A 13,705-nucleotide genomic window follows, 5' to 3' on the forward strand; every position below is an offset into this window, starting at 1 on the left:
TGGGTTCAGGCACGTGTTCCGTGACTAGTCATTCAAAGCTTCAAGACAGGTTGGAAGAGCTGCGTTCAATCATTCTGCTGCTGTTCTGCCACCTCAGCACCGCCTGTTCTGCGAACGGCGTTCCTTGCACGCTGACGACGAGCCGCTATTGGTGCTTCCTGGCATAGTCTGCGCCGATGTCATTGATCGTGGAGCATTGACCTGCATTGCGCATTCTGCAAGCTGTGCATGCTTGTCTTCTGACCGTGAAAACGCCCTCGTGCTCATACTCCGCTCAGCATACTTCCCAGCTCGACCTCGCTGGCAAGCTCACTCGTCTGAATCTAATCCATCGATTTGACTCTTTTATCCTCTTTTCTTTGTTTGTGCTAAATCTGCAATCATGACTACCAGGTATCGTGTCGAATGTATGCTTTATCCAAGACAGTCACATTAGGCTGGATGCTGATAGCGGCTAGATGCTCTGAAAGTACGTTTTGAACAGGTCGTTGCTGCCAGGAAATGTACGCTTACACCACCCACAAGACTCATAGGCGAGATCAATTGGTACGTCGAATATCCTTGCTTCAGGCACGTACTTCACACACTCATTCTGAAACAGATTGAATGGATCAAGGTAGTCTTTCCAGGTGAATTGGGATTCTTTCACTTATCTGGTTTAGGGACTAATGGCCGTCCCTTTCGTGCTGCACTCTCAGCCTACGGCCATTTTTGAACCTCAGAAAGAATCAACAGAAAAAGAAGCCACTATAGCTCAACGACGATATGTGGAGATCATGAGAGATGTCGAAGAACTGATCAACGATCATAGTGTGTTCCCAGGCTTCAAATCTGCCAACTTAGAATAGGCTAACGGGATCAAGTCGCACATCAACGGGCCGGAACACACGATCGCTCCAAGCTGAAGCTACTTGTCCCCTCCGTTGGCGTTTTCTTCACCCCGTTGAATCTCCATGATGCCTTTCTCTATCAGGACAGCAAGCGCTTCATCAGTTGGCGACGCTTCGTTGCCCCATCATTCAATGATATACGCTTAATTCTCAACACTGCCCAAGTTATGAGCTTGGTTGCGGCTGGTCCACTTGAACTCGTGACTTTCGACGGTGACGTTACACTGTATGACGATGGCGGGGTCCTCGAAGCAGATTCCATTGTCATCCCTAGACTCATGGATCTCCTCAATCGCGGTACGAAGATCGGCATCGTAACCGCCGCCGGATACACAGAGGCAAGGCGTTACTATGAGCGCTTGCGAGGTTTGCTCGACGCAATACACGCTTCTACTACCCTGCCATCTTCACTGAAAGAGAATCTTATTGTAATGGGTGGTGAAAGCAGTTATTTGTTCCAATACTCTCCAAATTCTCCAGACAGGCTGAAGTTGATTCCGCGCGAGCAGTGGTTGCTCGATGAGATGAGGATGTGGCAGGAAGAGGACATTACCGCGCTGTTAGACCTAGCTGAGCTTGCGCTGAAAGATTCAATGAAGAACCTGAGACTTGACGGACTGCTTTTGCGAAAAGAGAGGCAAGAAAGCTACAGAACACTCATCTCGTGAAGACATATTACTAATACGTACGGACGCAGAGCGGTAGGCATCGTCCCAAAACCAGGCCACCGATTCCCACGCGAGGCGCTTGAGGAGACCGTGCTCGTCACCCAGAAGATCCTTGAACTCTCCGCCGTGGGGCGCCGACTGCCATTCTGCGCTTTCAACGGCGGAAACGATGTCTTTGTCGACATCGGCGACAAATCATGGGGCGTTCGTGCCTGTCAAGGATTTTTCAATGGAATCGAAGGAAGCAAGACTTTACACATCGGCGATCAATTCCTTAGTGCTGGCGCGAATGACTTCAAGGCCAGATTAGCGTGCACAACGGCGTGGATTGCAAACCCCATGGAGACCGTTTCATTGCTAGATGAGATTGCTGAACTGAGTGGCGTCGTGGATAGGAAAAATCGGTGAGTGTTCGGGCTTCAAAGCTGAAGAAATAGTATTTCTAGCTTTTCTGGTGACGTTATCGTATTCCATCCAATATTGCGCTGTCGAATCTGCGAGTCCAGCGTCTACCTAAATCATGGATATACCCAAGTCGTCTAGTGCACTTGATAGAATTTGACTTCGAATCCTTTTGAATCAAATTTCGAGTTGATCGTACATCCATAGCTTGACTCAGAATTATGCGTGAGGAGACGATATTGAACACTTGTTCTTCAGATCATAGATAGAGACCTGCTTCGTTGTGTGCAACTCGCCCAAGATGTTTTGGCTAACGCCAACAGCAAAGACTGCCACATGCGCAATTGCCACTCAGGGGCTGCCGGACGAAAATCGCATGACGTTTCGAAGTGGGTCTTTACAGCAGCGGCACTTAGCCGCCACAACAACGAAGTGCATGCCCTTTCGGCCGCAGGTAACTGAATAGCGAGATCCTCATTTGGCCAGTCAAGCCAAATATCCATGCCGCCGCCGCGTCGTGTGAAGAGCGCCCTCCCACTTTCGATCGCGCAACCGAGGTAGACAAACGCATCTAATCTTGCCCCTTCGAGGACTTCGGATTAAAGCCATGTTCTGGCCGGTTTTGGATTTTGTTTTTGAACTTTTAGTTCTCTTTCATTGGCTCACCATCTGGTCTTTGGGCATTGTGCGCAGGAAAGAAAAGCTTGGAGATATCAAGGAGCTGCTCTCAAGATTCCGCACGCGCAGATTACAACCCCAGGGTGGCATGGATATCAAGCCCTCCGCGCTAGCGAGGATCCTACTTCCAAAGCTGCCGTATATTGGCAAAACTGCCATCGGGCACGCGCTTCGATTGACATCAACGTCAGGAAAATGGGATCTTCGGACGGAGTTGACGGTGAAGATTATTCGATCTTTGACGTCGGGACCGCCACAGCCCATCTCGCGCATGCAGGCCATGTCGATACGGGATGGAGGCGTCAAGGGAAAGATGTGGGTTTCGCGAGTCAAATTTCCAGTGCCGGAAGAAATTGAGGATGGCATTCGGGAGGTCACGTTGCGAAGTATCAAGGAGCTGGCCGACGGTTCAGAGACGTATTGGGAGCCGGATCTTCAACCCCTCGAGGCGGAGTGGACCGGATATCGCAAAGGTGTCAAAAACGACCAGCCAGAGCCTTCTATCGCAGAAAGTGCCAAATACGAGAACTTGATGAAGGAGGTGACGAGTGACGTCGTTATCTTGTACTTCCACGGTGGAGCGCATTTCCTCATGGATCCGGCATCCCATCGAGGCTTGGTCACCAAGCTGGCGAGGAAGACGGGTGGTCGAGTTCTATCCGTAAGATACCGGCTTTCGCCTCAGAATCCTTTTCCTGCGGCGCTGATGGATGGCCTGTTCGCCTATCTCGCGCTCCTACATCCTCCGCCGGGCTCACCACACAAGCCTGTGAAGCCGTCTCAGATCGTGTTCGCAGGAGACTCCGCCGGCGGACAGATGTGTGCCTCTCTTATGCAGCTTTTACTGCAGATCAATCGTAGCTTGGAGGGAAATAAAGTTCGCTTCCATGGGGCTGAAATAGAGGTTCCACTGCCCGCTGGCATGGCAATGAACAGCCCGTGGCTCGACATAAACCGGTGCATGCCCTCCATTTGGGCCAATGCTAAGTATGACTATCTTCCTCCACCTCCAGAGAACGGCGACCCAGAACCGCCACCGTGCGACATCTGGCCGGCAAATCCTCCGAGGGCGGATCTGTTCTGTGAAGGCAGTGCACTGTGCCATCCACTCGTCTCGCCGCTTGCGGCCATGGACTGGAAAGGCGCGCCGCCTTGTTTTGTGGTGACGGGTGAGGAGTGCCTGGCGGACGAAGACAAGATATTGTGCCAACGCATGCACGCACAGGGGGTAAAGGTCGTGTGGGAGCAGTACGAGGCCATGCCGCACGTTTTTTGCATGGTCTTCGAGAAGACTAAGATCTCTGAAATGTCCTTCGAAGGCTGGGCAAACGCTATCAAATCCTTTGTCGAGAAGCCAGCAGAGGTCGAGAGCAAAGGGATTTGGGTCACGGCTAAGAAGCTTGAAATCAAGGTCGTGCCTCCCGGGGGTGATCCCGTCATGTCTGATGAGGAGTGCTTGAGAAGAATGAGAGAAAGCCAAGAAAAGAGGATAAAGGGGTTTGACAATGTCATGAAAGCTCGACCCATCGAGCCGAAGCTTTGAGCGTTGAAGCACTTCGGTAGAGTTCGTTGTACGTGCAGGTAGCATCTTGATCTTGGATACCCGCTTCCGCCTCAGCCACTACGTAAAATGTCACGCGTAATAAGGTAATTCTCATTCAAAACGATATACAGTACACTTCCCATACACTGACGTGGCCATTTCTGATCCGAATATTCATCTGTCCCCATGTCGTTTTATCAGTTTTCTCGCCGTTACCGCGGAATAATGCAAGGAATGAGGTCATCCAAAGGAACAAATCCTGCGGCTGACACGCGGGTTTTCGATAGCGGTAATCGCCGAATTTTTTTTTAAAAAGAAAAAAAAAGAGAAAATTTTTGATGAGAAAGCCTACGCTGTGTAATCAGGTTTTGTCGTAGCTCTCGAGCTGCGTCGAGGCTGGCCGTCCTCCGTTGCCGCCTTTTTAGGCTCTCGTTTAGCTTTCGGCGTCGCCTTCTTTGCGCCGTTGGCCTCCTTCTTCGGGCGTCCTCGCCCCTTCTTACCATTCTCAGCCTCGTCGGCCTTGTCATCGTCGTCGATTTTCTGTTTTTTGGCGGCGGGTTCGTCGTCCTGGTCCGCTTCGTCCTTCGCTTCGTCCTTGGCTTCGTCCTTGGATTCATCCTTGGCCTCGTCTTTCTCCTTCTCTCCGTCTTGCTTAGTCTCACCATTCGTCTCCTTCTTTTCAGCCTCTTCAGCTTCTTTCTCGCCTTTCTGCTGTTCCTCCTTATCGCGCTTCTCACCCGCTTTCACAGTGTCGCCATTCGTAGTATCTTTGTCGGCAGTGCCATTTGCGTCCTTCATCTCCTCGTCCTCCTTCTCATTTTTCTTTTCCTCACCGTTAGCGACGCCATTGGCCTTCTCCTCATTACCGGGCTCTTTGGTACCATCGGCCTTTGATTCAATGTCAACTTCGTGTGCCTTCTTCACGACATCGTTGCCCTCACGGCTGATCTTCAAGGCCGGATCGTCAGGCTCCGCATTCTTCTTAATCTCGTTGCCCCGGTTGCTGGTCACAGTCGCTTCTCCCTCCTTGACCACTTCACTCACTTCGCCGCTTGGTCGACCACCAGACCATTGCCAAGAGACTGTTGTGATTCCGGAGTTAGCCTCGGATTTAAATCCTAGGTCACCAGGGCACCAAGATCCGCGTGCCAAAGCCAGCGCTCCCAGTGCAGGCGGAGAAGCCGTTCCATAATGGCCACGCAGGTCAAGCGACAGCCAAAAAATGGGCATTGACGGTCCTGCGACAGCTTTGCGACGCCGGCGACGACGCTGTTGACTTACCTTGGTCACCCTTCTCCACGTTTTCAGCTGACATGATGGCGGGTATAACGGACTCGAACGCACCAGAAGCAACTCGGCTGGCTAGAAGCTCTTGAAATGAACAAGACTGGATCGCGATGTGGTCACGACGGTTCTGCGATGGCTGCGACGGTGCGCAATGGGTGAGGGAGGAAGAATGTGAGATGAGAAGAGCTGTGAGACGAAGGTTCGAGAGGTCGCTGTTCAGGCACGGGCGAATCTGTGGGGAAGCTGCGTTGGATGTGATTGGTCGAGCTTGGCGGAGGCTCCGGTTGATCGTGTAATACGTCATCCGTGGCTTGCAGCTCCGCGCGGTTGACCCACTGTCGTCCGTCAAATCAGGTCTCTCGGATGTCCTTTTGCATACGGATCGCGCCTCGACCTCTGCTGTAAGTGACACTACTCTTGAACCTCGCCGGCTTAAGCTCAAGCGTTGGGCGGCGGGTTATTCTCTTCAGAATGGATCGCCAATGCTCACAAATAGCGTATCAGAAGATGACGAGAGGAAAAGGGCGATGGTCATTGAGGCTGGAGGCAAAGATTGAGTATTGATTCACCGCTATCGATGTTTCGTATAGGTGCTATTTCGCCTGCTCATTCATTAAGCTGAATGTAGAGCTTACAGCGTTCTACCTGAATCTGTTTGAATAGGTACGTCGATCACGTTGTATCTTTCGACATCCACAACCTCTTTCTCCCACTTGAAGCGCTTGTCCCGGTTGTCCAAATATATGCAGACACAGGGCTGTTTTCCAGTCCGAAACTCCTTCTCATTACGTGGTATGACTTATAGCATGTTATAATACCACCGATTTTTTTTTTCTAAGAGCCTGGGGCATCGAGGGTGTGAAACAAGTGCGAGCATGTATGGTCCAGTCTTCGCAATTGCATAGGTGCACTTCAGCATAAATCTCGTTCTCTCTAACTTCGGCTGCTAGGCTGTGGAATTCGCTACAGGCACCTCGGCATACTCGAGGTGGCTGAAGAAGTGGTCCAGGTTTCGTGTCTCGAGGCAGCTCTTAATGGTCTGTTCAAGGCGGCCAAGTTTGGAAGGGGTTGGCTCTAGTCTGTATTCTCTGCGACCAGTCTTGTGAACAATAGATATGCAAAGGGTCCTGACATTGTGCCCCGGTGCCCAAAGCATGCCGAGGCAGTCAAACATGAAGTACGCCCACGCATCGGCATTGTCGAGACTCTCGTTGCCCCGATGAGCGTACGAAATCCAGTTCGTGCCCATCTCGAGTTCGCCGAGCATGGTCGCCTCCGTGTGTTGTTTCATCTGCATTTCAAAAGCAATGCCTGCGACATTTCGAAGAAGCCCACGGCTCACCATCTGATAGAAAGGGAATATATTGACGTTGTTGACAGGAGGAGCTTCGAATACAAGTGTACGTTTACGCAAGATAACTTGAGCTTCGCTATGAATCTGCTTATTGATGAGAAGGATCGTTGGCGATTTCAGATTGCCATGTCGCTGTCTCAGATCTTCAAAAAGCTGTTGAACTTTATAGGTCTCCCTCCTCGAATCAAAGTGTCGCATTCCTTCAATGTAGCCAGAGAGTTCGTTCTTGATGTTTGTCGTAATACCTCTCAGATCGATTGCTTCTTCGTAAACCTCATCGCGTAACTCACGAGGAAGGTTCAAGAAGGGGAACACATTTCGTTTCGAAGCCGGACGTTTGGACTTGTTCCTTGCGATCCTATTCACGTTTATGGTGTCGGCCTCGTGTTTGCAGGATTGAAGAGCAAGTTCTAGAGAAGCCCGCAGATCAGCTTGCTCAGCTGCCAACGGGTTTTCATCATGGCAATTGCGGCGGAAGGATTTCCAGCATTTCTTTCTCTGCGTCGACTTGCCTGTCTCCGACTTTTCTTTCTTAAGCTTATGAATGTTAATCCACTCATCAGCGTCGTCTCTGTTGAGAACGACGACACTTGCCTCCGACACGGTATTTGTATAAGTCGTATCTGCTGCCATGTCGGGAGCCCTCCGCGTGTCAATTGGTTGTTCTTGACGTTGTCTAATACTTTGCACGGGCAATTTTTGATGGCTGTATGATAGTGTATCGGCTTTGCCCCTGTGACGCCGGTTTACATGGGTCCTGTCGCATAATGTGAAAGTGTCTTCCTTCTCCGACTTCTTCTCTCGGAGCAAATGCGTGCAAGGCGCAGTGAATGCACTCATATCGCTTTCGTGGTTGTAGAGGTGATACCAAAGGCAGCGGCTGATAACCTAGAAGGTCAATAAGGTATTCTTGCGTCAGCATGTAGAAAACAATCTGCGCGAGGATGCCGACTGGTCGTGTGCTGAAGAGACTACGAAGGCGACGATAGCCGGGCAAAAGTGCAGTGATATGACAAGTGCTACTGTTGGCAAGATATCCTCAGCGAAAATGGCCTCCAAACACAGTCAATTGTTTCTCCGATATCGAAGTCATTGTCTGGACACCACATCCGCTCATGTCGGCGGGCTTCATGTCACTATTTCTTGCGATGAGAAAACTACTTCTGACTAAATCAAAAACAGCTTGAGCAAACCTAAGCAATCTTACAGACGACTAATGCCAACCTCATCTTTCCAACGTAGCACGCTCTACAAGTAAGGAATGAGTCTACGGAATACACAAGATTCCCAGTGACTTAAGAAACAAACAGAGAGCAGGGTGGAAGCTAGTGTTCAGACTAGTCCAAGGGTTCCCTAAGCCAGAAGTGACATTGCCTTCATAATTTTCTGAACAGACAACTCACGAAATCATTCCCAAGATTACCTATCATCGCGGTCGTGAACGCTCGAGATATGGCAAGGTCTACGCAACGGGATCGTGAACCAAGGAGAAATTCCCATTTTCAGTGTTTAAAAAAAATTTTTTTTTTCTTCTCACTGCATCGTCGACCCTTCTAGTTACATTTGCCACGGAGGGACGGACGGTTTGCTCCATTCATCGTTGCGGAAGCTCACGGCTGTGACTGGAGCTTTTATTCGACACAAACAATCTAACATTGGGCCTGCGCCAATGCTATCTCGGGTGTCTGAGCAACCGTCCCATATCGTCTGAGGTATGAATTCAGCTGAATCGTTGGATATTGCTCGGCTGAGATCGGAGACGGCACGGCTAGAAAAAGAAATCCACTCTTGTCACGGAGCTCCTCTGGAAGGCTTCGGATCGGGAGGTGTTCAAAAGACCGAGTCCAACGGAGCTTTCAAGTGCGTCTTAAGGAATTCCTTCTCTAGGAGAGAGATCACTTTATCACCCGGTGCAAAAAATTTTTCGTTGTGATGCTCGAGCCAAGTGATTGCTTGAAATCTAGATGATACTTTTCGTTTCTGCCGTGGAAGCCGTCATCGGAGCGTCGGTGACCAAATACACTTTCCGCGGTAAAATTGAGTGACTGTTTTTCTCAGGAGGCATAATCGCTTTGACAATACTAGCGATGCAGCAAAAGAAAACATTGTATAATTGGCGTCCGCGGTGAAGGAAACACACTGCTACACTTTCCTGATCCAGGCATATTCAGCGCTTCGCGAACCGAGCGGTGTTGGGCTGACGCAGGGAAGAGAAGGGAGGAGTCACACGGCTGATTTCCAGCGGCCTTGAAATGCAACCTATTGGCTTATGCCGTATGCATAGAAGGATTCCGGGAAGGCCAAGACAGAAGGAGTCGTTCTACTTTCTTTGCAGCTAGCAAGCACAAGATGGCTATCGCAAACAGGAGCAATTGCGGAAATCCCGATGTGCGGTATTGCGCGAGCGAAAGGAACAAAGGTCGCAACGCTAGACGATGCCGTGCTGTCGCTTCGTAGCGAAAGTGATTGATTGAGTTAGTTGCTGTGCGAAGAACAAGGCAGCACTCAGGCGATTTCGACGCGCCCCGGACATGTTCACGGTGGAGCGACTCGATGCGCAAGAGCATACTTGCGCTGGGAGTAAGCTAGAAACACCTTGCATTTTAACATTTCTTTGGGCGTATGGGAGACGAGTGCAGAACGGGGTGTCTATTGGGCGGGATTTGAGGGATGACGTGGGACCTAGCATGCGACACGCTGGCTGTTTGTAATCCTCGGATTTCCAACCATCGAGCGAATTGGCAAGGGGCATCAGCAGCGCCGTAAGCGTATGCGATAGGGCTGATGACCAAGACAACGTGTGCGAGATAACGACATGGGCGTTTGCTCGCTGCGAAACGGCTCGACGCACGCCAGAAAATGGATTAACAATCATGACGTTTGTGCATCACCAAACGAGCACAACATACCAGTCAAAGAAACATCCAGGACTTGGCGGCAGTGCATCACGCCCGCTGTGATCTCCGTGCGGGCAGATTGAGGAGACGCGCATTGCACGGGCATGCAAAGCACAAGCTGTGCGAAATTGCTGGTCCGTGAAGAGAGGGCAATAACGCCGTTGTTGGTACGTGGTGAAATGATCTCAATGCGGGCGGATCTCTGAGGCGATCTCGTTAGGTCCAGGGAGCCGGTCATGACTAAACTCCGGGTGCGGACTGACCACGGCAGAATCCAGATCAGCGCGACACCTTTGGGCGAGAGCACCAAACCGGGACCGCTTCCTCTGCGCTGCTGTAATCCGGTGCCCAGGGACGTCTGACGGGGCCGCGGGCCGTCCAGGCAATGATTTGAAAGCCGTGTGCAGAAAGGAACGGAAACGAGGAGCGACGCAGCACGGGTTCTGTACGAAGCAATGTCGGCGACACTTCAGGTCTCTTGCCTGGCCTGGAAATTCGGCTGCCTTGAGCTTTCGTCGCAAGGTCAGGTTCGTTTGGCAGGCTGCCACACAAACGCTTGCTGGTGGCGGACGCAAATTACACGCAACCGATACGCGCGTTGCCGCGACCACCTGCGGGAGCGGATCGACGTGGGCTGGGAGGCAGAAAGAATACGATGCCTTGTACGACGCTTGCTCCTCCCCCTTACGGCGGCTTCTCTTGGGTGCACAGGAGAGGAGACAAGCACTCCGTAAACAAAGCCACGCAAAGCCGACGAATCGTGTTGACGACGCCGATGCGGATGGGAGGGGGCTGCACGGCTTTGGCCGAGCGATTGGCCCACGTTACGACACTGCACTGCTGGACGCTGCTTGCTGGGGGGGTGTCGACGAACGAGATGCCAACAGGGCAACGGCTGGGCTCGTCGCGGTTGCGGTGGGTGACGGGTTCCAAGCCTCAGCAGCTCGTGGAATGCGACCCAAAGCGACTGGCAAACGGGTGGGCCAGACAGACGCTCGACGGAGCGACTCGTGTAACGGTGCAGCCAAAACGTGTCTGCCTTGGAGTCATGCCATCAGCGACGGCCACGGGCTGCGGCCACGATTACTCACGCTTCGGCTCCGTCGACTTGTCCTCGCGGCGAGCACAGCGACTCGGCGGTAAGCATCCTGACCATCCGACCCTTGGCAATCCGCCCTTCGGACCAAAGTTGCATGCGCAGGGCCTGAGGGCGGTGAAGGCTGATCACGCCCCTGCACCGGGTGCGCGCTAGGCCCCGGAGCAGCCGTATTACCGTAAACTCCAGAATGAGTGATCATGCTCAAGTGATATATCATGCCGGGCTGCCCACGGCTCGGCTTCGATTCGAACCATCATCAAAGCACGACACGCCCATTCCGCAGCCGCAGTTCGCCGTCAATTGGTGTCTGTATAAACAGCCTTCTCCACCCATTTGTCCCGACCGCCTGTTCATCTCGAGGCACCGCACCCCTGGACCATCCGCCCTGCTGATTGGATCGCGCCATAGCCCGACTAGTCATATTTACGCCTTGAGATTTTTTTTTGTTGCCTTGAGTCACAGCTCAAGCCAGACCAATATTTGACTCCTTCAAGATGCCTTCCAGACTTCGGTTTCAAGAAAGCTTCGATTCGATATCCACAGGCATTGTTCGCCCCAGCATCACGCAACCGCCACCGCAGAAGAAGCAAAAGATGTCGCTCACCCAGACGTACTACATTGCCTCGTCGGCTCGTGCAAAGCTCGGCCGGGAGGCTTGCAGGCCGGATCACAACCTGAGGCTTCTTGTTGGCCATGCCAACCTTCTCGACTCTCTCATGCTCGACCTCCAGGACGCCGAGCGAGAACAGGAGGCATGGTTCAATCAGACCGTGCAGAAGGCCCAGAAGGCGGACGAGCCAAAGCACGTCCAATGGGCAGACACGATCGTCGAAGAGGACGACTACGAGGACGACGAGGAAGCAGACGACAGCGACTCCGACTCGGAATTTGACGAGGAGGACTTCCACATGCTCAGCCAGATCCGCTCGATACGGCAAGCACCGGTCAACATCTCGTCGGCAGAGCCGGACGACGACGAGGAGGAGGAGTACTACGACGAAGAGGAGGACGAGCCAGAGCTCGCGCTTGTTCGAACACAATCCCACTCCGCCAACCCTCCAGAGCTCGTTGACGACTCCGATTCAGAGGATGACAGCCCTCCCGCCTCACCGCCGCAGCCAAATTTCGACATGGATCTGTTCGACGAGAAGCAGGAAGCTTCGATATCGGAAGATGCACTGATCGATGACACATTCTACATACGAGGGAGGGATGCCCCGCTGATAGCTGCTTATTGAGCACGCTCGTTCGCCATTGGTTCTCTTTGCTGTTTACAGCGTTATTAGCGATTTGGGACTTGTGCAAAGCATGGTGTTTGCTGCGGGAAAGCGATTTTTTTTTTCTTTTGAGTATACCCAACTCAACTACGGACGGCATGTACTATATCGATCACATTGGGAGGATGATGGGAAAACAATAAGTTGCTATCCCCGCCGCGCAGCCTTCGTCGCAGCTCTCCCTCAACAGCGTTGGCAGGTTTGAGACTCGGCATGGCGGTTGCGATGGAACCACATTTGCTAGGATAACTGAATCAAAACATTCGATCAAGACCTGTTCTTGTCCATCTTCGCTTCTTTTTTTTTTTTTTCGATCACTGTCTTTTCCAAAGTGCATTTCTTTGAGTTTCGCCTCGTCCTTGCCTTGAAATGACCTTTAGCTTGATCTGTCTAAGACATGCCGCCTGCTGACAATTGCAGGGACATCCACGTGTGTCATCCTTCGAAACGCGGCCGTCGAACCGTCGAACGTCCATTGTCCACCTCATTGGCCAGAACATGTTGCCGGAGTTTTATTTCGCAGCATTCCACATGGATCAAATCATCTGTCGTCAAGGACAACCCTGGAGTCACACACGGCCAACACTGAAGATCACACCCGACACAGTCTAAATCAGCACGCAAGCAAAGAAACAGCGCGTGCAATGGCGCCATCGAGATGGCCCAAAGTCTGCGTGGGAGCCACAACCAAGGAACGACGATACGGGAAAAAGGGCATCAACTGACCCGTCTCCGCTACGGAACGAGAAAGGAACGTAGCCGGCCGTTCGGCGGACGAAAGCCAGCGAATGGCAAGGCGTACGGCCAAGGCATCGAGAGGAAAACGTGATGGTTCGGCAACTTTTAGCCTTCCAGCGCAAAGAAATATGCATGTTTCGGCAAGGACTGCGGATAAGGCTGAGCCCGAGCAGGCGTCGCGCGCCAGAGAGCGAGCAAGGCCTCGGCGCCGGACGGACGAAAACTGCCAGCGCACGCCCCGGAACCGGCGCATTTCAAGACCCGGCCTGGGCGAGAGAACCCGCAGGCCGCGCTGCCGTATGTAATGGGGAGTCATCGCTGTCTCGCCCGCAGAGACGACAAACCACGGCCGACAAGCTGTCACTTGGACACTTGCAGTTTTGCTCGTCTCGCACTCCTCACGCCTTTTTGTTCATCCCCACCCCGTTCCACGCCCTTCCGGTGAGCAGAAATATGGCTCAAACGGCGGCTGCGAAACAGGCTTTATTCCTGCTGCTTGGCCCCCCCCCCCCCCCCCAACGGCACACCCCATTTGCCCAGCGCGTCCAAGTCCCCACACGAGCATGTGAATTGCGGTCATCCGCCGTCCCTTCAAGAGACCCTTTGGGAGCAAAGAGGACTGGCGAGAACGGCAGGGGCGAAATTTGGAAGACATAGCAGCGAGGGGGTTTGCCGTACTGGGGGATTTTGCCCGACATTTCACTTTGAAGCGCAATGTTGCTCTTTCGTCAGCCGGCAGCCTCGACTCCCGTCGATATTCTAGCCCACCGAGCTCGCGGATGATGTGCGGATGCGCTTTTGTGTTTTGGGTGCGGGACGACTTGGAAGCGTTGCTGGTTGGACCACGCTGATGCGCCTGGGCTTCTGGCACG

At 52.5% G+C, this 13,705-nt stretch overlaps 6 protein-coding genes across 7 annotated transcripts; 4 read left to right on the top strand and 2 right to left on the bottom strand.

Annotated features, from left to right (window-relative positions):
- The first annotated feature begins 3 nt into the window (after positions 1–3).
- On the top strand, positions 4–2,301 carry PV09_01197 (uncharacterized protein). Its single transcript, XM_016354051.1, has 7 exons — positions 4–407; positions 459–469; positions 526–546; positions 602–616; positions 663–810; positions 864–1,527; positions 1,588–2,301. The coding sequence occupies exons 1-7, from the start codon at positions 383–385 to the stop codon at positions 1,964–1,966; spliced, it is 1,263 nt and encodes a 420-aa protein (XP_016218146.1). The 5' UTR covers positions 4–382; the 3' UTR covers positions 1,967–2,301.
- Positions 2,302–2,398: 97 nt separating this feature from the next.
- Positions 2,399–4,365, top strand: PV09_01198 (uncharacterized protein). The gene has a single exon (XM_016354052.1). It carries the CDS (start codon positions 2,568–2,570, stop codon positions 4,179–4,181), a length of 1,614 nt encoding a protein of 537 aa, XP_016218147.1. The 5' UTR covers positions 2,399–2,567; the 3' UTR covers positions 4,182–4,365.
- PV09_01199 lies at positions 4,153–5,657 on the bottom strand. Of its 2 annotated transcripts, XM_016354054.1 has the most exons (2): positions 5,463–5,657; positions 4,153–5,263 (listed from the first exon to the last, which is right to left on the bottom strand). In XM_016354054.1, the coding sequence occupies exons 1-2, from the start codon at positions 5,494–5,496 to the stop codon at positions 4,530–4,532; spliced, it is 768 nt and encodes a 255-aa protein (XP_016218149.1). In that variant the 5' UTR covers positions 5,497–5,657; the 3' UTR covers positions 4,153–4,529. The 2 variants fall into 2 exon arrangements, with proteins under 2 accessions (XP_016218149.1, XP_016218148.1); XM_016354053.1 differs by having other exon boundaries at positions 4,153–5,657.
- A 358-nt stretch (positions 5,658–6,015) lies between these two features.
- On the bottom strand, positions 6,016–7,827 carry PV09_01200 (uncharacterized protein). Its single transcript, XM_016354055.1, has one exon. The coding sequence runs from the start codon at positions 7,660–7,662 to the stop codon at positions 6,415–6,417; it is 1,248 nt and encodes a 415-aa protein (XP_016218150.1). The 5' UTR covers positions 7,663–7,827; the 3' UTR covers positions 6,016–6,414.
- Positions 7,828–10,596: 2,769 nt separating this feature from the next.
- Positions 10,597–10,971, top strand: PV09_01201 (uncharacterized protein; the record flags this gene model as incomplete). The annotated part of the gene is made up of 1 exon (XM_016354056.1): positions 10,597–10,971. One exon carries the CDS (start codon positions 10,597–10,599, stop codon positions 10,969–10,971), a length of 375 nt encoding a protein of 124 aa, XP_016218151.1.
- Positions 10,972–11,025: 54 nt separating this feature from the next.
- PV09_01202 (uncharacterized protein) lies at positions 11,026–12,368 on the top strand. The gene has a single exon (XM_016354057.1). It carries the CDS (start codon positions 11,313–11,315, stop codon positions 12,054–12,056), a length of 744 nt encoding a protein of 247 aa, XP_016218152.1. The 5' UTR covers positions 11,026–11,312; the 3' UTR covers positions 12,057–12,368.
- The last annotated feature ends 1,337 nt before the right edge of the window (positions 12,369–13,705 follow it).

The sequence above is a fragment of the Verruconis gallopava genome (assembly GCF_000836295.1).
Source record: "Verruconis gallopava strain CBS 43764 unplaced genomic scaffold supercont1.3, whole genome shotgun sequence".
In the NCBI taxonomy this organism is placed as follows: domain Eukaryota; kingdom Fungi; phylum Ascomycota; class Dothideomycetes; order Venturiales; family Sympoventuriaceae; genus Verruconis; species Verruconis gallopava.

Bases quoted from the DNA above. Each gene is read 5' to 3' on its own strand.
- PV09_01197 (XM_016354051.1), top strand. From the start codon at position 383: ATGACTACCAGGTATCGTGTCGAAT. The intron at 811-863 runs GTGTGTTCCCAG...AACGGGATCAAG, and splicing joins AGAACTGATCAACGATCATA to TCGCACATCAACGGGCCGGA. The intron at 1,528-1,587 runs GCAAGAAAGCTA...GTACGGACGCAG, and splicing joins CTGCTTTTGCGAAAAGAGAG to AGCGGTAGGCATCGTCCCAA.
- PV09_01198 (XM_016354052.1), top strand. From the start codon at position 2,568: ATGTTCTGGCCGGTTTTGGATTTTGTTTTTGAACTTTTAGTTCTCTTT.
- PV09_01199 (XM_016354053.1), bottom strand. From the start codon at position 5,411: ATGCCCATTTTTTGGCTGTCGCTTGACCTGCGTGGCCATTATGGAACG.
- PV09_01200 (XM_016354055.1), bottom strand. From the start codon at position 7,662: ATGAGTGCATTCACTGCGCCTTGCACGCATTTGCTCCGAGAGAAGAAG.
- PV09_01202 (XM_016354057.1), top strand. From the start codon at position 11,313: ATGCCTTCCAGACTTCGGTTTCAAGAAAGCTTCGATTCGATATCCACA.